This window comes from Plectropomus leopardus, chromosome 2, assembly GCF_026936395.1.
Source record: "Plectropomus leopardus strain MGB_pleo_1.0 chromosome 2, ASM2693639v1, whole genome shotgun sequence".
Lineage (NCBI taxonomy): Eukaryota > Metazoa > Chordata > Actinopteri > Perciformes > Serranidae > Plectropomus > Plectropomus leopardus.
Genome location: NC_142177.1, coordinates 327,331 through 349,850, shown reverse-complemented (window position 1 = coordinate 349,850; position 22,520 = coordinate 327,331). Strand labels below are relative to the sequence as shown.

Below are 22,520 nucleotides of genomic sequence, written 5' to 3'. Positions count from 1 at the left end.
GACCTTCCGATTAGAGGACGACCCACTCTACCTCTGAGCCACAGCCGCCCCACACACAAGTTGGAAAGAAAGACTACTCAGAGAGGATGATTTGACTCTGGATAAATGCCTACAGGTGTGTAGAGCTATGGAAATCTCCCGTGAGCACAGCAAGACTATAGAGGGACAAGTTGTGGAGGAAGTTCATGCTTTCCAGCGGAGAATAAACACAGACAAAAGTACAGAAATATCATGCAAATTTTGTGGCAGAATGCATGAAAGACAAAAAAAATGTCCTGCTTTTTGAAAACTACTTCGCAGTGACCTGCAGGAGCAAAGTGAGTCACAGAGAACAGCACAAGAAAGTGCACGCTGTTGCAGAACAGGACTCGGATTCCTGTGAGGATATAATGACAGTCACAGCAGTTACACAGGAGATGGAGGCTATGAGTCACATAAAGGACATGAGAATGACACAAAATGAAACGCAGCAATTGTTCGCTGGAATGATGAGTAACAGCAACCTGGTGAACTTTTAAACTGTGGAGCGACATGCAATGTTATACTAGTACACATGCTAAATCCAGACACACAGATTGAAAACACGGATGAAGTACTAGTGATGTACAACATGTCCAAGTTGCGCCCAGTTGGCAAATGCAAGGTCAAAGTGAGAAATCCCAGAAACCAGAAATTGTACAAGCTGGAGTTTCAAGTTGTGGGGGAGGACTGTAAAACACCCCTGATTGGCAGGAAGGCTAGTGAAGCCATGAAACTCATCAAAGTACAATATGAGAACATATTTGCCACTGACAGCATTGTGTCCACAACTGTAGACAACAATGAGTCTACATGGACTTTTAGATGAGATACAGACTGAATTCAAGGATGTGTTCACAGGGGGATAGATATTGACTCCACTGTCAAACCTGTGAAACTCCCAAAGCGAAGAGTTCCTGAAGTGATGATGAAACCCCTACGGGAGGAATGACAGAGTCTTGTGGACAGAGAGATTATTGCACCAGTTGACTGCGGTACTAATTAGATAAGTGGCATGGTATCTGTGCAGAAACCAAATGGAAAGCCCAGAATCTGCATCAACCCAAGACTGTTAAACAGGGCTCTGAAACTAAACCATTTCCCACTGCCTACTATAGATGACATTTTGCCACACATGTCAAGGGCAAACATTTTCACTATCTGTGATGTAAAACATGGATTCTCACACGTAATGCTAGCAGCAGAATCAAGCTACCTTACTACTTTTGCCACACCTCTTGGGCGATTTAGATGGCTCAGGATGCCAATGAGTATCAGCCCAGCGCCAGAGGTTTTTCAACGCAAGCTGATGCAAGCACTGGAAGGCTTGCCAGGCATCCACATCATAGCGGATGATGTTTTCACAGAAGAAGGGTAAACAATGACAGCAAACTCAGACAGTTCCTTCAGAGATGCAGAGAGAGGAACATCAAGTTGAATGCAGAAAGCATTCAAGCTCAGAAAGCAGGAGGTGCCTTATATCGGACACCTTCTCACTGCCCAGGGTTTGAAAGTCGATCCTGAGAAGGTTCGAGCCATCACAGACATGTCACCACCTACAGATGTTAAAGGTGTCCAGAAACTGGTTGGAATGGTGAACTATTTAGCCAAGTTTTATGAACACCTCTCAGATGACTGTGAGATACTGAGGCAGCTCACACACAAGGAAAGTCTGTGGGAGTGGTCTGATGTGCAGGAGAGTGCATTCAAGAGACTAAAAGACAAAATAACACAGGTACCGATCTTAAAATACTATGAGCCAGAGATGGAGCTGACACTGTTATTTACGACATCTATTGCTCGTCTGTCCGTCCTGGAAGAGGGATCCCTCATCATCCTCTACCGCTCTTCCTGAGGTTCCTTCCTTTTTTTTTTCCCGTCCCCGTTCTTTTTCAGGAGTTTTTCCTTGGGTGATGTGAGGGTCTAAGGGCAGAGGGATGTCGTACACTGTAAAGCCCTCTGAGGCAAATCATGTTTTGTGATAATGGGCTCTATAAATAAAATGGGCTCGACTTGACTTGACACTGCAGTGCAACGCCAGTGAAACCGGGCTGGGAGCAGCTTTGACACAAAATGGCAGGCGTGTGGCATATGAGAGCAGGGCACTAACACTGACGGAAAGGGGTTATGCCCAGATTGAAAAGAGTGCCTCGCTATAGTATTTGGAATGGAAAAGTTCCATCAGTATACATATGGCCGACCTGTTAATGTAGAATCAGACCACAAACCACTTGAAAATATCATCAAAAAACCACTGTGGAATGCACCGAAACGACTTCAGAGAATGTTGTTGAGACTGCAAAAATATGACCTAAATGTCACCTATGTTCCAGGTCGTGACAGTGCTACTGGCCGACACATTGAGCAGAGCGTATCTGAAAGACAGTCACAAGAGCCAGAGAGACTTGGAGATTGAGGTTGTCAACATGGTGGCATTTGTATCAATCTCAGTAGAGAGGCTGAGTGAGATATGTGCTGCAACACAGACAGACAGAAATCTGCAGACCCTGATCAACACCATACAGAAAGGGTGGGAACAAAACAAGAAAGATGTACCTGTTGGCATAATGCATTACTTCTCCTTTCAGGATGAACTGGGCATCCAGGATGGACTTGTTTTCAGGGGAGAGAGAGTTGTCATCCCTGAATCACTACAGGCGGACATTATTCAACAGATTCACTCATCACATCTGGGGATTGAGGGATTCTTGAGAAGGGCAAGAGGATGCATCTATTGGCCAGGCATGAATGAACACATAAAAACATTTGTGACAAAGTGTGACATATGCAGGTCAGTAGATCGTAAGCAGCAGAAAGAGACACTTCAGCCGCACAAGATCACAGACAGACCATGGGCTAAATTGGGTACTGACCTCTTTAGTTTTGAAGGCAGAGACTATCTGATAACAGTGGACTACTTTTCCAACTTTTGGGAAATTGATTACCTCCCAGACAAAATGTCCAGCACAGTTATCAGGAAGTTAAAAGCATACTTTGCCAGACAGGGGATTCCAGATGTTTTCATTTCTGACAATGGGCCCCAGTATTCGTCCAGAGAGTTAAAAAAATTCAGCCAAAATTGGGAATTCACTCACATTACGTCCTGACCTGGCTACCCGCAACATAACGGGAAGGCAGAATCAGCTGTGAAGACAGCCAAGCGGCTGATAAAAAAGGCAAAAATGTCGGACAGGATCCATACCTGTCCGATCCATACTGGATCATAGGAACACCCCAACACAAGGGCTGAATGCAAGTCCAGCACGGAGGCTCTTAAGTAGAAGGACGGGGACTCTGCTGCCTATCAGAGAGTCTTTTGAGGCCAAAGGTGATGGACATTAAAGCAGCACTCATACATAACCAACAAAGACAAGCAAAGTACTACAATCGTACAGCAAAGGGCATGGACACACTAAGAGCTGGAGACTGTGTGCGAGTTCAGCCACTAGTGCCAAACACAACCTGAAAGAAAGCAACCGTGATGACCCCATTGAGTCATCGATCCTACAATATGGAACTGGACTCAGGCAGTGTCCTGTGACGGAATCACTGTTACCTCCGGCGGGCCATGGACACTGAGACAGTTGATCTGACCCCAATAAGGCCTGTGGATACAGGAGAGACTGGTAACCATTACAGTGTTACTACAAGGTTTGGACGAGTAGTTCAGAAACCTAGATACTTGAATGACTTTGTGAGTAAATGAGGGGACAGTGACATGAAAAAAAAAATGTGGATGCAAATTAAAGAGAATGGAGAAAATGTTAAAGAAAATATATGCTTTATAATGTGTAGAAAATGTTAAAGGAAATATATATATACAGTAGAACACAATATATATAATATATTATGTTCTATAATGTGAAGTGAAAAAAAAAGGGGGGGGGGGTGTTCCTGGATTTTCATACTTTCATACTGTAATTTCATTTGTTTCTGAAAAGCTACACTATATAAATATTATAATTTAAGTGTTTGAAAGTTATGGTTAAGTTTGCACTTTATATCCAGAATATATGTTGTATTTTTGAACATGAATAGTGTTTAAGGAGTTGACACAAAAATATTCTGCTATCATTTAATTGGAGAGGAAGACCTGTGAGTAAGGGTAATACTCAACCGTCCAGTTTGTATAGTCTAGATGAGGCAGAGCAAACTGAAACAATAACTAGCGATGACTTGTCTATCTTTACCAGTGTGCATATTTTGATATTTCTTTTTCTTTTTTTTTAGTTGTAAAACAACAGAGTTCTTCTAATCAAAAGCCATTGCCTTATCTTGTGTGTATAAATCTCCCAAATGTAGCTACTGCTTTCAACTTTTTGCATCTGTTGTGTTGAGATGTCCACTATTGTCGTCTTATTTTTCTTTTCTCTCTCACTGACAGTTCTGACACAGGTTTAACAATAACTTTTTCCTTTTTTTTCCAGGTATCTTTCTCTGTCTTTTCTGAGGAACTCCTGGTATGTTACTGGATCTGATTTAATGCTTTCCCTGTATGCTTTTGATCTCTCTATTGTGGTCTTGCATACCATCTAAAGAAAAAACAAAGGTTTCACATTTTGACATCCATTCTACTGTAGTTATCAAATACTATTTGCACATTTTTAACTTAGAATATGAATTAGCTTATTAAGTTTTTTTGTTCAATTTAACATGCACTTTTTGCAGTGATATAAGCCAACTGAAAGGCATTTTTAACACTGGCCATCATTTCCATCACAATTTGTCTTTTCCATCACATTAAACCAAGTAATCAAAATAACACAAAAAAATAGTAGCTTAGTTTAACCTGTAATGGTAATTTTAGAGTTACCATTAAGTATACTGTATATAAAGTGTTATTTTTCTGATTGTTTGTAATTTCAAATGAAGTATAAGCTGTTTGGAAATGACAGCCAATAAACATATTTTTGATTTCACAAACAATTACCTTGATATTTTATTTCAGTTAGTGCCATGTTGCTAACACTCTCCTCCAACCATGTCCTCTTGTTTAACTGACTTTTCCTGTGGTCAAGTATACAAATCCTACGGAAACTTTCTTGATTCACAATTTGTACCATGTGGTGGAAATGACAGTGACCCCAAGGAACAGGCGTTCTTTTTGTGGAAAAAAGACATTAATATAACTGATAAATGGAAAGTTATATGTTATTAAGGCCGGAGCACCGAATGGTGTGAGTACCCTCTTGAAACTGAAAGAATTATTATTATTATTTTTATTTTTATTTTTATTTTTATTTTATTTTTTTTATTTATTTTCTCTCTCAAATGAATTGCCTTTTTGAGGGCTTTAACATATTCAAAAAGTCATGAAACTTTGCAGTCTTATCAGGTCTGGTGGACTAGTGTGTGGGTGGGAGGAAATGTATTAGTTGCGCCCCCTACTGATTTTCAATGAAGCAGCTCCTGTGTCGCGGTTTACCTAGAGCTGTGAAACTTTGGAGGCCTGTGAAACACCCCATTACCTACAAAAAAGTCTCTTGGAGGCATACCGTAAAACCAACAGGATGTCAGCCATTTTGATTTGAAGTTGTAATTTTGGTGTATTTTTGGCCATTTTCAGGGGTCTTAAAATGCTGTTTGACAGCAAAAGTTATTCAAATCATGAGTTTTTATCACACCGTGCGAACTGTATGAGGCATCTAATTTGCATGCTCTGCCATGAACCAGGAAGTAAACAGGAAGTGGTATATAACTCTGCTGTAAATGGTCCAATATGACCCAAACTTAACATGTTTAATGGGCGTTCCGCCTCGAACACATCTGTATGACAATTTTAAGTGATAATGAGAGTTTCACCAATTGGCACAAGAAAAGCAAAGTTTTACAATAAGATGTCCAGCTCCTAGCAGTTTGACTCAATTGATCTCAAAATGGTCTCAAAAAATCTTTAAGACGTTGATGATACTTGAAAATGAATATTGAGAGTTTTCATTGAAAAGCGTTACCGAAGTCGGGTGGACAATTTTGATGTTTTGACATGACATCAAAAACATCGCCCCCGATGGTCAGATCTTTACAAAATTTTACAGATTTGATAAGAGTCCAGGCCTGAAGACATCTGCAGTGCAATTTTGAATCATACTCATAGCACCACCTGTTGGTAGCAGGAAGTTACTTTTTTTACTCTTTGATTTTTCCCCTGTAGCAGGTTAACTCAATTAACCTCATATTAAATTAGAATACTGTAAAGATGCACAGAAATTACACTTTTGAGTTTTCATCAAACGCTGTTGCCAAACTTACATATTATTCACCAAACTTCGCTGCACTGATGTGCCAAAATGGCTTTGAAGGCCTTAGACATAAAAAGCTATTACATTTGTGAGTTTTCTTCACATCGTGTGGTTGTTACTGGGCCAATTATTTCCATGTCTCACTATTAACCAGGAAGTATTTTATAACTCTGAGGGACATGGTCCAATCTTCCCCAAACTTCACATGTTTGATGACTGTCTTGCCCTGAACATATCTACATGATAACCATTACCATTACTTTTAGCGCCCCCTACTGGCAACATGAAATGTCATGGAAATTACATGCCTTCTTCTTTGATGAAATGCACCTACAGATTGTATACGATTGGCTTCAAATCTGGTGACAAAACCTTAAGACCTTAATGATGCCTCCCTCTGAAGTATAGGCTTTCCATGAACGCTGTTGCCATGGAGACCCAGTGGTGGCCGCCAAAAAGGAAGCTGTTGTAACTTCACTTTACATCGACCAATTGGCCCCAGATTTCACACTTTTGATGAGGCTGCAGCCCTTAACACATCAACATGTCCTTTAATATGATACTCACTGAGCCACCGACTGTCAACAGGAGGGATGCCTCGTACCACAGCTATCCTTTGATTGTCATGAAGTTTACATGTTTTGTTCAACAAATGATATAGACCAAGATGCCACAGATTTTGTGTGTCCAAAGGAAGTAATTCACCATGTGAAATATCTCCCTTAAGGGTCCAAAGTCTCTGTATACTTTTTCAGACTTTCACTGAAATGGATGATTGCGTCATTCAGAGTCCTGCCAGTAGCCTTGACTTGCGTTGGGGTGCGAGGGCCCATTCATCGCTGTTTGCAGCTTTAATTTGTATTTGAATTTAATGTAAGATCAACATCAAAATTCATAATTAAGTAGGGTTGAATGACCAAAACTGGACTCTGGGACAAAGGAGGTGTAATATAACTCCAACATACAAGGCCTAAAAATAATGACTGATATATAATTTATTTTTTCAAAGTCAAATAAAAAATAAGAAACATGTTTTTGTTTTTCTTAATTTTACCAGAGATGCAAAAATTGCTGCAGCTGAAAAATCACCCATATATGGTTTTATGATGATATATTTCAAGCGATTTTCAGATGAAACATACAATGAGTTTGCAGGCTAATAGCAAACAATCCGGTAGCCTATGTTATTTCACACGTAGACCCTTAAATGGGTATTTTACAGCATACAGCATACCTAGCAAAGCTTTTGCGAGCTGCAACAATCTCTGTCCATTTCTTTCTCCACCACTCTATCATGGTAGAAATGTGAAGCTCCTCCTCTACTACTCTTTTCAAGAGTCCAAAGAGTCAAAAAAAATGCAGTAGCCAATCATTAGCACTGGTCTACTACCCAATTACAGCATAGTAGTACTAGAATCATTAACTCAGACAATCACAGCACAGTGGGGCTGGACCATACAAAACATGCCCCCCCAAAAATAAAAAAAAACAAATCTAAACACTGTCTTGGTTCTCTTGTGCTGTGGAAAAAGCAGCGGATATCAGCAGTGACAAAGAATGCTTCTATGACATGAACAGAGATTGCTGCAGCTCCTGAAGTCACTCTTAAGGATGCTATATGCTGTAACTTAGCCAGCTGTTGGGATTCGACAGCACAGATGATTTCAGAAACTTTAACTGTACATGTGAGGACATCTTCTGTAAGTTCAGCTACATTTAGAGGACAGTGATTGAAACTGCATGTTCTTTGTTCTCTGGAACAAAAATGACAGCCATGTGCCCTTTACCCCCAGCCCCCAAGGTGCCTTACCTTTGGCACTTCAGGGTGGATCCCTTCCCATGGACCCATCTTCAAACTAGGGATGGGTAGCGAGAACTGGTCTTAATTGGTACCAGTACATGATTGGGGTTGTTAAGTAAGTACCGATAAGCTCCATGACAAACAGTGCTTCTATCAGTATTCATAACATAAACTGTGTACTGACCGTTTTAACCTTATTCTAACATATCTAGCAACCTGTGCCTCATGGTGACAGAGCTGCTGGTATCAGGGGATGACATATGACATTTATTGTTGTGCTGCTGCTGGCTGCTCTGCTTGTAGTGGTGGTAGTAAGGTGAACACTGGACAAGTCCAAGCAGTCGAGATTGTGAGCTCACTTCTCTAAAAGTCACAATGGTGCAGCTTAATGCAAACTTGTCAAAAGGTATCTGCAAATGCAGCATACCATCAATATGTAGCAGTGCAGCATCTTTGATAGCTTTAGTAAAGCAGCTAATGCTAACATTAGTCAAGTGGTGAAGCCTCCAAGCGCCAGTGGCTCTGAAGGCAATGTTAAGAGGAGTAACAAAACTAAAAAAACAGGTAACAGATGTTAACACATTATGTTCTGGTTTATTTATTCAATCCCATAGATGATTTCAGAAAAGCAGCAGCCTCCGCTTCGTTCTCAGTAGATGGAAGTCAGACACCCATGTCCCATTTACCATCACAGAATGAGGGGAAATGACACAGGAAAAAACAACAGAATTACAAAGGGCTGCTGGCGAGTTTATCGTGAAAGAGTGCCCATCACTTCAGTGAAGTGAAGCTAGTTTAGGTAAGCTGAATAACTGCTGATAGGTATGCTAAGAATTAAATTTGCCCTAATAACAATAAACATTAATGAACAAGGACAGATGTTTCCTTACTCAAAGGAAACTGAAAATTTACATGAAGAAGTTATGTTGTGATGAAACTTTGCAGTTCGTGGAGGTAGGGTCAGTTAAAGAAAAAGCTGCATGATTAGTCATACAGGAAAGGGGATAAACCTAACAGGTGATGTCAGTTTGTGTAAATAGTTTGTCAAAGGAAATTTGAATAGCAAGTATCAAATAAGACGTTGTAAAAATCACTGAGTTGCCCAGTTTGTGGCAAAAACAAAATAACTTTTTTCACAGGTTTACATGTCATTTTTTTCATTTCTGCACTAAATTAGTGTATCAAGTAGTTAGTATCAATTAGTAGTATCAAAAAGAGTAACAATAATTATCTGTATTGATAAGCAGTATCGGTAGGCCTATTGGTATTAATAAAATCCCAACAATACCCATCATTACTTAAAAAATGACTGGTTTACTACTGTGACCCCTCGGCATGTTACCAAACCAAAAGGAGAAACTTCTGCTTTCTTCCCTCTCTTGCTCCTGAACCTCCACAGAGGAAGGTTGTAGGTCTGGAGGACCTGCTATGCCCTTACCACACTCTCACACCTATGTTTCAGCAGTAACTACAACCTTGTCTTAACTCAACTCTCCAGAACGCGAAAATATGTTAAAAACCTGCAAAGTAAAATAAATTTAAATAAAATAATTTTCTATGCCCACTGGTGCCCTCACTTAGTGTTTTCTGTCTAGAAAAAAAATATATATACATTAACATTACAAATAAATAAACAGTGACATGTTCGTAAATTATGTGTGAGCACGTGATGTGTCGTTATTGGGTGTGGAGGTGCGGGTCAGAGGTCAGGTCAGGGTAGGTCAATTGAAAGACGGTCACGTTCAAGTGATGGATTTGTAAATCCGGTGCGCAGAACCGAAAGAGAAGAAAAGAGGAGGAGAAGAAGAAGTCGCAATATAAAGGTAACATTATGCCTTCTCTTTTTTTATGCTGTTTTGTGTGAAGACATTTTATTTGAGCTAGCTATGTTGAAGTAATGTTTAACAGCGCCAGAGAAGGACTTTGGGCATGGGCAATGCTGACTTCACATGCTAAAAAAATAATGACACACACTGATAGCGACTAAGAAGGATTGATAAATTATGAGAGGGATCAAAATAGAGGCCAAATCACCCGCATGCGCCACCAGTCAGCTGAGGATGGGCCGACTATGATCAGTTCACTCGTATATCTGGCTTTCTTTTTTAAAATATAATAAAACACAGCTTTCTGCTGGCTGTACTCTGTGATGTTTAATGTGAAATGCACTGCATCTGCGCTGTTTATGTCTGTGATGAGAAGAATGTAAAAGTTAGTTTATTCCATCCATTATAGGATAGTTTTTTACACAGTTATTATCCCTGCCTGTGTGTCCAGTCTGATATTGCATTACAGTTTCATCACGTCATTATAAAATTGAAAATTAATTTTACCATTACTATTATTAACAACTGTGTGCACAGTGTCACTGTTGCTGCTGCTTAGCTCTCCTCCTCCCCTCCTACTGTACTTATTACGTTTGATATTGTGCTGAATGATTGCTGAAATTCAGTAGCCAGGTGATGAAAATGCAAGCTGCAGCAGCTGCTGGGTTTTTTTGTTTGTTTTTTTTTGTTTTTTGCTTGTACAGTCATAAATATATCTACTCTATATCTGTCTAGATGCACTCAGAAAATATTTACAGATGCTCCAAACAGCTGCTGGAGAGGTGCCTTTTGATGAAACATCCACACAAACACCGATCCCTGAAGCATGTGAGTTTATTGTTTGTGGTCTCTGACACACTGCTATGTTGTTGTTGATGTTATTATTGTTAATGTAAATGGTAATTACAGTAATGAAGTTACTAGTCAAATAAAATAAAGTGTGTTTATTAAATGAAGTAGAACGACACAGCAAACTTAATGCAGTGGTGTTACAGTATGGATGTCTTCTCTACGTTTGAATACAGCTACATGTCAGGTGCCATGCAGCAGCATCAGCAGCACTATTGCATCAAGCTTTACCACACCACCCACCTCTGAAAGTCAGCTTGAAGCAGGTGAGTTCTGTAATTACATGTTACAGCTGCAGTCACATTACTGAACAATACTGTTATTCATAATTTATGCTTCAGATGTGTTTCTTGCCTGATGCCCTGTAATTTGTAAATCGTTATGTGATGCTGAAGGACTAATATTTAAATTTGCATGTGTGTTTGATTTTCTTGCAGGTGAAGGAACAAGCACTGTATACACTGTTCAACAGTCTGAGGACACAATGTCAACACAACTTGAAGTACACGACGAGTCTCTCAAGGCAGCACCTTTAGACCCTGCTGACTGGCCATCCCTGTCTGATAAGGTGAGGGTGGAGTTAGTTCACAGAGGCCCATATCAGCTAACATCAGACTCTGACTTTCCAAAAAGAGAAGATGGGAGAAGTTGCCATCACAACTACTTCTATAGACAATTAATCAATGGAGAAAGGATCAAGAGGAGTTGGACGATATATTCCATTAAAACCAACAGTTTATACTGCTTCTGTTGTAAGCTCTTCTCATAGAAAACATACAAACTAATCAGTGATGGACTAAATGACTGGAAAAATTGCAGCGACATTCTAAAATCTCATGAGAACAGTCCAGATCATTTGAAGCACACGGCCTCATGGAAAGAACTTGAAACTCACAAGGGCTAAACAATAGACAGAGCTGAGATGGCACTAATAGAAGCTGAAAGGAGGAGGTGGCGTGAAGTCCTAACCAGGTTGGTGGCCATCATACAGTCACTGGCAGAGCAAAATATTGGAACCACAGACATACTTCATGAACCAAATAACGGCAACTTCCTGAAAGAAGTAGAGCTCATGGCAAAGTTTGATCCTGTATTGAAGCAGCATGTTGCTGACGTGGAAACACGCTTTAGCCATGCATCCTATTTGGGAAAAAATATTCAAAATGAACTCATTGATTGCATTGGTGGAAAGATTGTGGAGGCAATGGTCAAAGAAATTCGACAAAACGAGTACTTCTCAATCATTTCGGATTGCACCCCTGATTTGAGCCATAAAGAGCAACTTTCTGTCATCATTCGACATGTTGCAGTTGAGGACACCCCACAAATAAAAGATTTAATATTTTATGGGGTTCCTTGAGGCAAAGGAGTCCACTGGAGAAAGCCTTTCACCCTCATTCTCAATAGACTTGAAGAGCTCAGCATCCCATTTGAAGACTGTAGAGGGCAGTCTTATGATAATGGAGCAAATATGAAAGGGAAGAGGAAAGGAGTCCAAGCCAGGCTTCTAGAAAAAAACCCAAGGGCTTTATTTGTGCCATGCGGAGCACACACAGTGAATCTGGTGGTAGCTGATGCAGCAAAAAGCTCTCCTGATGCCACTTGCTACTTTGGCTACCTGCAGAAGATGTTCACACTGTTTTAGGCCTCCATTTAAAAAAAACATGTGACCAAAACCCTGAAATCCTGGTCAGATACAAGATGGGTGAGTCGAATCAACAGCGTAGAGGCTGTGAGATACCAGGCTGCAGAAGTCCAAGATGCACTTATAGAGGTGAGGGACAACGCCACAGACCCAACAATAAAAATCAAGGCACAAACTCGGGCTGAAGAGGTTGGATCTTACAGATTCTCAATCTGTGGTGGTGTGGTGTGGCATGACATCCTGACTAAGATTCAACATGTCAGCAAATTATTGCAGCCAGTCACAATGCAAATGCATGTTGCAGTTGACCTTCTGAGAAGAACTAAAGCCTCCCTTGTAGCCTACAGAGACAGTGGGTTTTCTTCTGCATTAGTGTGTGCCAAGGAGATGTGCGAGAAGATGAATGTAGAGGCTGTCCTTAAGCAGAAGAGATTGCGAAAAACAAAGAAACAGTTCTCCTATGAGGTTCCTGACCAGGAAATGACAGACGCCCTAAAGATAATGGAAATTTCCTTCCTCAATGTGGTGGTGGATGTCTCCATTGTGTCACTGCAGGAAAGATTTGGGACATTGGGTGAAGTTGAGAAGAAGTTTGGCATACTTGTCAACTTCCCTGACCTGCCCAATGAGGAGCTAAGACAACGTCAGACACTCAGCAACCCCCTAAGCTGTGGTGGGCAGTCAGCCCTGGAAAAAGCCAAAATGACAACTTTTGAATTTCTCAGCTTCCTACAGGAGAAGAATTTGAAAGAAGTTTACCCCAATATGTGGGTCGCCCTGAGGATTGCTGTCACCATTCCCATGACAGTTGCTGCTGCAGAGAGGAGCTTCTCCAAATTGAAGCTCATCAAAACGTACCTGAGATCCACCATGTCTCAGGAGCGTTTAAATGGACTTGCCCTGATGAGTATAAACCGCAAGATGTCTAGGCATGTGTCATTTGATGACACCATAGATGCCTTTGCTGCCAGGAAGTCCAGACGTGTAAACTTTTAGTCTTTTGTTGAAAGATACACTGGACAAAGTAACTGTTGTTATTGTTGAGTGTTACTGTTGAGTTTGTTGTTGCTAAAATTAAACTGTCGTGATTGCTCAGTTGGCTGTTGTCATTGAATTGTTTTGTGGGGGGCAAGGACACCAAATTGGGTAGAGCCGGCCCTGTAGTAATAGCCAGCCTCCTCCTGTATCATTGGAACAGCATAGCGAGGGCTGAACTTGAACTTCCTTCCTCAAAGAACTCTTCTATCCAAACTCTGGATTGGCACGTAACACCTGGGCATAGCCTTAGGACATAAGTGCGGGCTAACCAAGACTGTTACTTTGTCTTTTGTCGTGTCGTGTCATGTGTATTATGTATTGATTTTATGCTTTTGAATATGTAATTGTTGGGATCTATTTGTAATTCAGTTATCGGTTGGTCGAATTTTTGTTTGCTAATGCTTCACACAGAAAATATTTTGCATGCAACCACACACTGTTTTTGCTAACCAAGGCACCGTTCATACACTTTAGATCCTATAAACATACTCACATACTCACAAATTGGCTCTCAACATAAGCACACAGAGGAGGAACTTACATTTCTTTTTTTTTCTTTGCTACTTTTTGTGGTTAGGCAAGGCCTGTGCCCTCTCTGAGATCATCTTTGATCTGGCATCTTGTAGCATATGTTGTTAGCCAATTCACTCTTGTCTCTTCACACACACACACACACACACACACACACACACACACACTCACAAAATTACACATCCTTGAGTGTTTTGTTTTGCTTTACTTTCTTTTATTTTTTAAAATTTTTTCCTTTGGAATCATACCTGCTGTCTGCTTCATATTGCATGAGAGTGAACGAATTGCCATCTACTGTGTCAAGAGCTCCAAAATTCTTCAACCTTTACTATTAGTATGGTAATTTTGATTATATTTATTAATTAATTATTTATCATTTATTTTGATTTTTTGCTTTTAGCATGCAAGCTAAGCGTATGGTTCAGCTTAAGATTGCTAGATTCAGAATTCATATATCACATAATCATGTATTTTTTTAACCTATGCAATCTTTAGCTTAAACATACGGTTAGCTTGTAGGCTAACCATTGTCTTTAGATGTCTGAGAGTGTCGGACTTCAGCCTTTTGAATGTATTTTCCACAGTATTCTAGTGTATGGTAAGTAATACTTATGATGCAGTATAGCTTCTTGTAAATGTATGTTACTCTTTACTTAACATCTACAATGAAACATTATAATAAAGCATAAATTATTTTAAATATATCACTTTATTTAACACATACAATGATAACTTACAATACTGAGTGGACTGTTATAGCATACTATAATTACTACAGTTGATTGCTGATGTGTGTATAGGTGAGTATAGGTATTTAAAATGCATTAAAAGCCCCATCAGTCAGCCTCTAGTTTCTTGCTCAAGAGCATCCATCAGACAGTTGCCACTTATAAATCTCTATGAGTCACATCATGTTTTATGACTGTTGATATAGTGCATCAGTAAGTACTATGTGTGTTTATGAGTGTTGTCATAAAGCTTTATAAATGCATTATTCACTATGGATGCCCTCATAATGCATTACAGATGTGGTCTTCATAGAAAGTGTTACCTAAAACACTTATTCTTATAAATGCATGAAAATGATTAAACTGATCTATAATGAAAACAATCTATACTCTTATAGATGAAAATTATGCCCTGCACTTAACACCAACAATGAAACATTACGATAAAGCGTGAATTATTTTAAATGCATCAATATGTACCTCGCGTCATTTAACACATACAATAATAACTTGATACTGCATAGCATACTATGAGTCCTTGCTACAGTTGATTGTTGATGTGCCTATACGTGAGCTTATAATGCATTATAAGCACTATCGGTCAACCTCTAGTTTATAAATAGTCAAGTGCATCCATAAGACCCTTGGCACTCATAAATTATTATAAGTCACTCCTATAGTGTTTAATGACTGTTGATATAGTGTATCAGTGAGCATCGTGTGTTTATGAGTGTAGCCATAAAGCATTATAATTGTCAATGCCTTCATAATGCAACATAGTTGTGGTCTTCATAGAAATTGTAACCACAAAGTTTAACAATGATATGTCAAATGATTTAAAATTTAGCTCTATTTCACCCTGACCATGATATGGGCTCAAGTTTATGTTTTGGTGTTGGTCACGGCCACCTGGAGAAACGAGACATCGCCTATTAGCAGCAGCTAGATTCAAATTGCAGGCTATTAAAGAAAATTAAATAAGATTTAAAGCATTTTGGTTGGATTTTTGACAGGGGTCACAGCATCCTGTCCTGCATGGCTGTCCTGCATGGCTTTAGGCTAGGTTGGTTGGTCTTACCTAGGTTAAGCAGCTGTGTTAGTTTAAATGGCAGTCTGCAAAAGTAATTAAGAGAGATGATTCAGATAAAGTTGGCTGTGAGAGATTTTTCCCAGATCCACGAGGAAGAATGGTAGAGGTTCCTTGTTTCCCTGTAAAGTTTTGTTTGAAGTTAGTGTTTGTGTGTTTTAATGTCCTCAAATGATCTGTGAACAGAGTGCTGAAGCAAAGCTGTGTCTGACCACGGAGAGTGAGCTGACCAAGTGATGGGTGTTGGATCAGAGCCAGGACAGCCTGCCCTTTCCCACTCCGAACTCTTCAAAACAAAAAGCCACCTTTTGCATCCAACTGGAACGTAGCTGGACAGCGTCAGATGAGAACGCACTTGGACAGAAGTCACAGACTGCAGACTGTCACTTGGCGCATCCAGTTACAACTCGCACAGGCAGGGTTGCGTGAAAACAGGACCAGTCAAAATGAGCATGAAACTAGGACAGTGTCAGGTAGTAGCACTGCCAGTAACCACATAATATAATGTATAATGTTAACAGTGCTAACACAATTTCATCAAATGTCACATAATTAAAAGTTCTGCGTAGAATTTGTCCAATAAATTCTGTTATGGTGTAAGTGTCAAGTTATTATCTATTCCAAATCGTACAAAAACAAACACCAAAACTGACAAATAGAAGAGCTTATACACTCACTGAAGCACCATTGCTGGGGCTGTTGCCATAGCTGCAACATCAGCTGACAATTTTCTGGCATTGGCATCACGTAACCAATGGAGCGTAGCTTGTTTGATTGGATGTTGGTTTGACCCAATCTAGAATCGACTGCTAATCCTTGGGTTCCCAGATGTTACTCTGAATGGTATACCTCATATTTGGCCCTCTGAATTTGGCCTATTGAATTTGAGCAACTTGAAAATATATTAATTGAATTTTACACCTTGTATTTTGCATTTGAATTTGGCCTGTTGAATATCAGCATCTTGAATATATTTGAACTTTTTAAAATGTAAAGTTTTGGTTCTGAATTTGTGAACATTGAAAATAAGAGTGAAAATGTGTAATTGGAAATCTGAAGAATTAAAAAAAAAAAAAGAAATTCAGATACATATTTTCAATACATAAATATTCAGTGCTACAAATTCAGTGTCTTTTTAATTTCAAAATCAGATGGAACAGATTTACCTCCATAATAACAAATTAAATTGTCAGTGCCACTGGTGAATGTCATCTGAATTGCTACGCAAATGACAGTAATTCAGCTAATAAATCATTGCATCCCTATGAAATATACAGCACTTACAGTTTTTCAATAACTGCTTGTACTGTCACCTTTACATACAAGGGTTTTACTGCACTTGAAGCAACAAGCAATGTCTTACAACTAGAGGAAAATCTGCTCATGTTAGACTGTGTCATTCTCACTGGTGTGGCTTCTATCCTCAAGTTAAATTGCTAAGTGTTTATGTACATGTATGTGTGTCTGTGCTCAGCCTTGACCTTGCCCTTTTGCACAAGCGTTTTTAATTTTCTTTCCAGTCACTTTTAACATACCTGGTTTTTGTCCAGCTCGCAATTCTTATACTCCTGCTCTCCTTGCTCCTGGAAGGTGACGATGACGAAGCCCACAAATATATTCATCATGAAGAAGGCGATAAGGATGAGGTAAATGATAAAGTAGATTGAGATGGCCACTCGGTTGTTGTACACTGGGCCTTTGTCCTCCAAGTTTGAATCAATGGCTTTATATAGTAACCTAGGTAAAAAGCAAACAGTCACAAACAAATAATAATAATAATAAATCGATTTTACATAGCGCTTTTCATCAAACTCTGTCTTACAAACACATAAGACAAACAAAAACCAAATGAACAGGTGAAATGGTTGATGGAGGTTAATGGAGGTTAAATGCTTGTTGAAAGATGTAGGTGTTTAACAGGTTTTTGAATGCTAGAGGTGAGTCAGAGGCACGGTTGCACGGGGGGAAGGAGTTCCAGAGGATGGGGGGTGGTTATGGCGAAGGCCACACACATGCAATATCAAGACAAAACCCCAAATCAAAAAAAGAGTGTATATATATATCTTTCTCATTCCGCTGACTAAACTATATAGAAGGTGCTTGGCACAGAACAGATCACAACTCACTTTGGCCATCCTTCAAAGGTAGAAATGGTGAAAAGAGCCAGCATGCCATTAAGGATGTTGTCAAAGTTTAGTTCTGAGTTGGTCCACTCCCTCTTGTGGATCTCCACTTCATGAAGTGCTCCTTCTTGGTACTTTATGTACCAGCCTCTGAACCACCAAGTGGAAGGGAAAGACAGACAGACAGTATCATCTTTATTATCACCTTTACTAAAACTGACAACCTATGAAACAATGAGCTTTCTAGCTTCTGTAGCTAGCAGTTGTGACATAAGTTAGGACCTATATTGTTGTGTCTCATTTGCTGCATGGGAGACAATGACAATCCTTTTTAGTACTTGTCAGGACCTGTCCTTGTTAATGACATCCAAACAATCAGCAAGGGCCTTGCTTTTGCTAAAAAGAGTATCTGGTAAATCCTACTCAAGGTCCACTTTCTTTTTTCATAGCTTTTAATCACATATCGCAGGCTTTAGGAGGGGAATGGTAACCCTCTCTCTGTTCAAAGATGGGGTTTTCCACTCTTCAAATTATGCCCTCTATCCTTCCGCTCCTGTCCCAGGAGTGTGAGCAGAAGAGACAGGGAGAGAGGGGACTCCCGGAGGTGCACTGAGTGGAATATATAGGATAATAGATTTTGTTGTTGTTGTTTTTGTTGTTATCACACAACCCTTTATTTGCAGTCTGTTTATTGATTGGTCAGCTGATGCATATAATCTTTATTTAACCATATAAAAAAAAACCACTGACATCAGGATCAGGGTGACCTGGCCAAGAGGTCGGCAGCACGTCATAAACAGTAACATAGAGCTGACAGTACAGATTAATACATACAGTTTTGGTTGTAGATGCAATACTGTTTTCAGTAAGATGTGCGGGTGCTAAAACACAACAGCAAATAAAAAAATTAAGATTTAAAACACAGGCACTGTTCAATGGTCTCACACTGTCTGTCCCTCAGGATAGAACGGGAAGCCCTGAGTGGAATAAGTTCAGAGAGTTTCAATTTAGTGTTTCACGCAGAGGGGGCAGCAAAATTGGATAAGGACAGAATTTGGTGGAACAGATAAAAGAAGAGTTGCACAAGAATGCAAGGCATAGCAACTGCTTGTTTTCTGCAATAAAGCACACAAATAAGGGGGAAACAAGCCTAAAAGAGCCTTATAAATTAGATTGAGCCAATATGTGTATCTGCAAACACATAGGGCAAGTTTGATTTCATGTACAAATCACAATGGTGGGTGAGACAACTGCATCCAGTGACAAATGTCAGTGCTGAATGAAAAACAGTGTCCAAGGACTGAAGACATTTGGATGCACATCCAAAAAAAGCACATCCTCATAGTCAAGAATGTACAAGAAGGTTACTGTCACTTGTTTTTCTCTGACCTTGAGAGAGAAGCAGGTTCTATTTCTGAAAAAGAACCCAAGCTTCACCCAGAGTTTAGTGACCAGATTATTTATATGCGCTTTTAATGAAAGCTAGGATAAAACCCAAATACTTGTAATTTAAAACCTGCACTATAGATGTTCCTTTAGATGTCATAATATTTGTAATGTTCTGTGTTAACACATTTGAATGAGAGAAAACCATGAGCTTGGTTTTATCTGTGTTTAAAACCAATTTGAGATAATTTAAGCGAGACTGGATAACATTAAAAGCAGCTTGTAAAAACTCAAAAGCCTGAGTGAGTGAGGTTGTACAGCAATAAATAATGGTGTCGTCAGCATAAAAATGATACATTGCATTTGACCAGTTGTTACAGAGATTGTTTATGTAGACTAAAAATAAAATGGGTCCCAGCACTGAACCTTGAGGGAACCCGTTTGGTAATGTCCAGAAAAGAAGAGGTAGTTCAGGCCACCTGAACACATTGAGTTCTGTTGGACGGGTAGTTGGCGAACCAGGCAGCTGCATTCTTAGATAAGCCTATGTGATGTAGGGCTTGTATCAGCAGGCTATGGTCTACTGTGTCAAATGCTTTTGACAAATCAATAAAAAGAGCAACACAATATGTTTTGCTGTCCAGAGCCTCAATTAAATCATTTAGGACCTTTAGAACAGCTGTAACAGTGTTGTGCTGTCTTCTAAAACCAGATTGGAATGGAGATAAAATATTATTTAATTCTAAAAATTCCTTTAGCTGATGGCTGATGATCTCAAGCAATTTAGCTAAAATACATAATTTAGAAATTGGTCTATAATTGTTTAATTTTGTGGTTAATGGGACAGGATGCCCTTACCATTATGATGGTATTTTCAATGGTGGCTGCCATGGATGGCACTGGCCTTGGTAAAATGTGTGCATTAGGGCCCTGGCCATAGTAATGTCCATAGTCCAAATAAGCTACATCGTGTAACAGATTCACCACTTATTCACAGCCCAGTGAGAGCTGTTAAGACTTGGTTAACAACATTCAGGAATTGACCCTGACTCTGTCCAAAAATTTGGCCAAAAATTTAATTAAAATTAGAAATGGCAGAACTTCTCTTGGGTTTAGGGCATGGCTTTACTATCATTCCTCATTGCAACTGCTGTCAGCTGTTACCCAGCTGTCAAGATGTAAGGACGCTGCAGCCATGCAGAGCATTGTGGGTAAGAATAGCCAGAAAAGCATGCTGGCTTGCATACTGCAAAATGCGGTCGGATGTAGTAGGACATCAAGGTATTTCTGGCATACTGCATTTCACATGCTTCGCATTGGGACATACTAAATCATTTTCAGCCATACTAAATACTATGGTAGTATGGGTATTGGAATGCAGGGATAATGAATTTGTTTGGACTATGACTTCATGTTCTTTTGCGTTACCTTGTCTGTTGGCTATTTTTGTCATATTTCCATCAGTGCCTTTATAGTTCACTGTTATGAAACCCACAAAATGCAGCATTCTTCCACTGAAGTACTTGATGCCGGTAAAAGATTCCAACTGTGCTATTTGGGTCCATCCACCAACAGTCGGCAAGAAAACCATCTATTCATCTAATGCTGTATGGTCTTATTGGGAGAAACCACATGGCACTGATATTCTTCCTTTCATTATCCTATTTGTGCAAAAGGTGATCACACTTTTAAGGGATGGCTTTGGTATTAAGAGTATTTATTAGAGTTGCTAATAGAAACATTTTTCCTATCAGCTTAATTACGGTTTTCTTAGAGGAAGTCATTTCACTACATTTTTCATCCGGCTAAAGCTATTCTTGATGAAAAAAAACAAGCTCTGTGAATTGCTGGCACTTCAATAAACATAGTGTATCTGTTGGGGCATTCTTTATTAACTTGGTAGCTATGTTACATCATCTAGCATTTTTATGTAATTCTGTTGGCCTCAACACAAGTTACTGGCCTAATTGGCTTTTCCTACAAAGTTCCTCAGCTAGCCCCTCCAGCTCGGCACTTCCATGTAAGTGCTGATGTTTTTGCCTTTTCCCTGCCTTAGGCTTTCCACCTACACACAGAAGGTCAGGGAGGTGTGCTCTCTCTCTTATGCTAAATTGTTATTGATGCATCCATGACTCTTGCAAATGTCTGCATGGCCAAAGTGATGTCACACCATTAGACATGCCCCAGTGCAGGGGTCCCAAAAGACAGGTTTTAACCTGTTCGTGCACATCCAACATTTTTTAACTGGCTGGATTCATATGGGTGAAGATGGAGAAAGCATGCTGTAGATGACTGTTATCACCACTTACATAAAACTGCAATATTTGCATGCTATCACAAATTACATTTATTATTTTCATGTCTATTACAATTGTTACATGTTATATTATTGTTACCATTATAGTTACTGTGCATCTTTTCCTCTTTCTCCCTATCTCTTCCTCCCTCTGCTCTCTTCTCTCTCCCTCGTTCCTATTTATCATTTTGTCGTCTACTGTAATTTGTTTTTTTACAACATCTATTGCATGTCTGTCTGTCCTGGAAGAGGGATCCCTCCTCAGTCGCTCTACCTGAGGTTTCTACCATTCTTCCCCCATTATAGGGTTTTTGTGGGAAAGTTTTTTCGAAGTCGATGTGAGGGTCTAAGGACAGAGAGATGTCTTATGCTGCAAAAGCCCTTTATAAATAACTGACTTTATAAATAAAATTGATTTGACTTCACTTGACTAGATGTGGGTTTGTCAAACACTGCCTCCTACAGGCTTATCATGAAGGGAAACCTGCATGGAACATTAAATATGCAAATATTTCCTTTTCATGATGCTGTGTCAGCTCATGTCCTTGCGACCATCTATGCCACGAGCATAACTGAGGCTTTAGGTTGTCCACGTATGCACATCAAAGGGTAGGGAGTTGTGTCCTCTGTGCCTGAGGTCCACAGTTGCATGCCTGATGGAACACCAATTCCATCTTGGGCTTCAGTCATATGATAACAACTGATGTGATTAAAAGCTCTGGAAAAAGCTAGTAAGTGGACCTCAATATATATAAATATATATATATATATATATATATATATATATATATATATATATATATATATATATATATATATATAATCCTAAAACAATAATATGCAGCATCACTGTTTTAGTTTTCAGTACAAATTCCTTACTTGCATGTTTCCTCAGTCATTTTGTCAGGATCTGTGCAAGTATAGAACTTGCCCTGGAAAGGCAACAAAAGTGT

The 22,520-nt window shown here is 39.5% G+C and overlaps 1 protein-coding gene across 3 annotated transcripts in view; it reads right to left on the bottom strand.

Moving 5' to 3' along the window:
- LOC121951505 (dihydropyridine-sensitive L-type skeletal muscle calcium channel subunit alpha-1-like) overlaps nt 1-22,520 on the bottom strand; it is a 240,275-nt gene that overhangs the window by 61,610 nt on the left and 156,145 nt on the right. For all 3 annotated transcript variants that reach the window (XM_088082423.1, XM_088082426.1, XM_088082429.1), the window contains exons 23-25: nt 22,447-22,499; nt 17,889-18,035; nt 17,298-17,499 (exon numbers count right to left, since the gene is read on the bottom strand). In XM_088082423.1, coding sequence (XP_087938549.1) covers nt 17,298-17,499; nt 17,889-18,035; nt 22,447-22,499 — 402 coding nt within the window. The remainder of the gene's footprint in view (nt 1-17,297; nt 17,500-17,888; nt 18,036-22,446; nt 22,500-22,520) is intronic.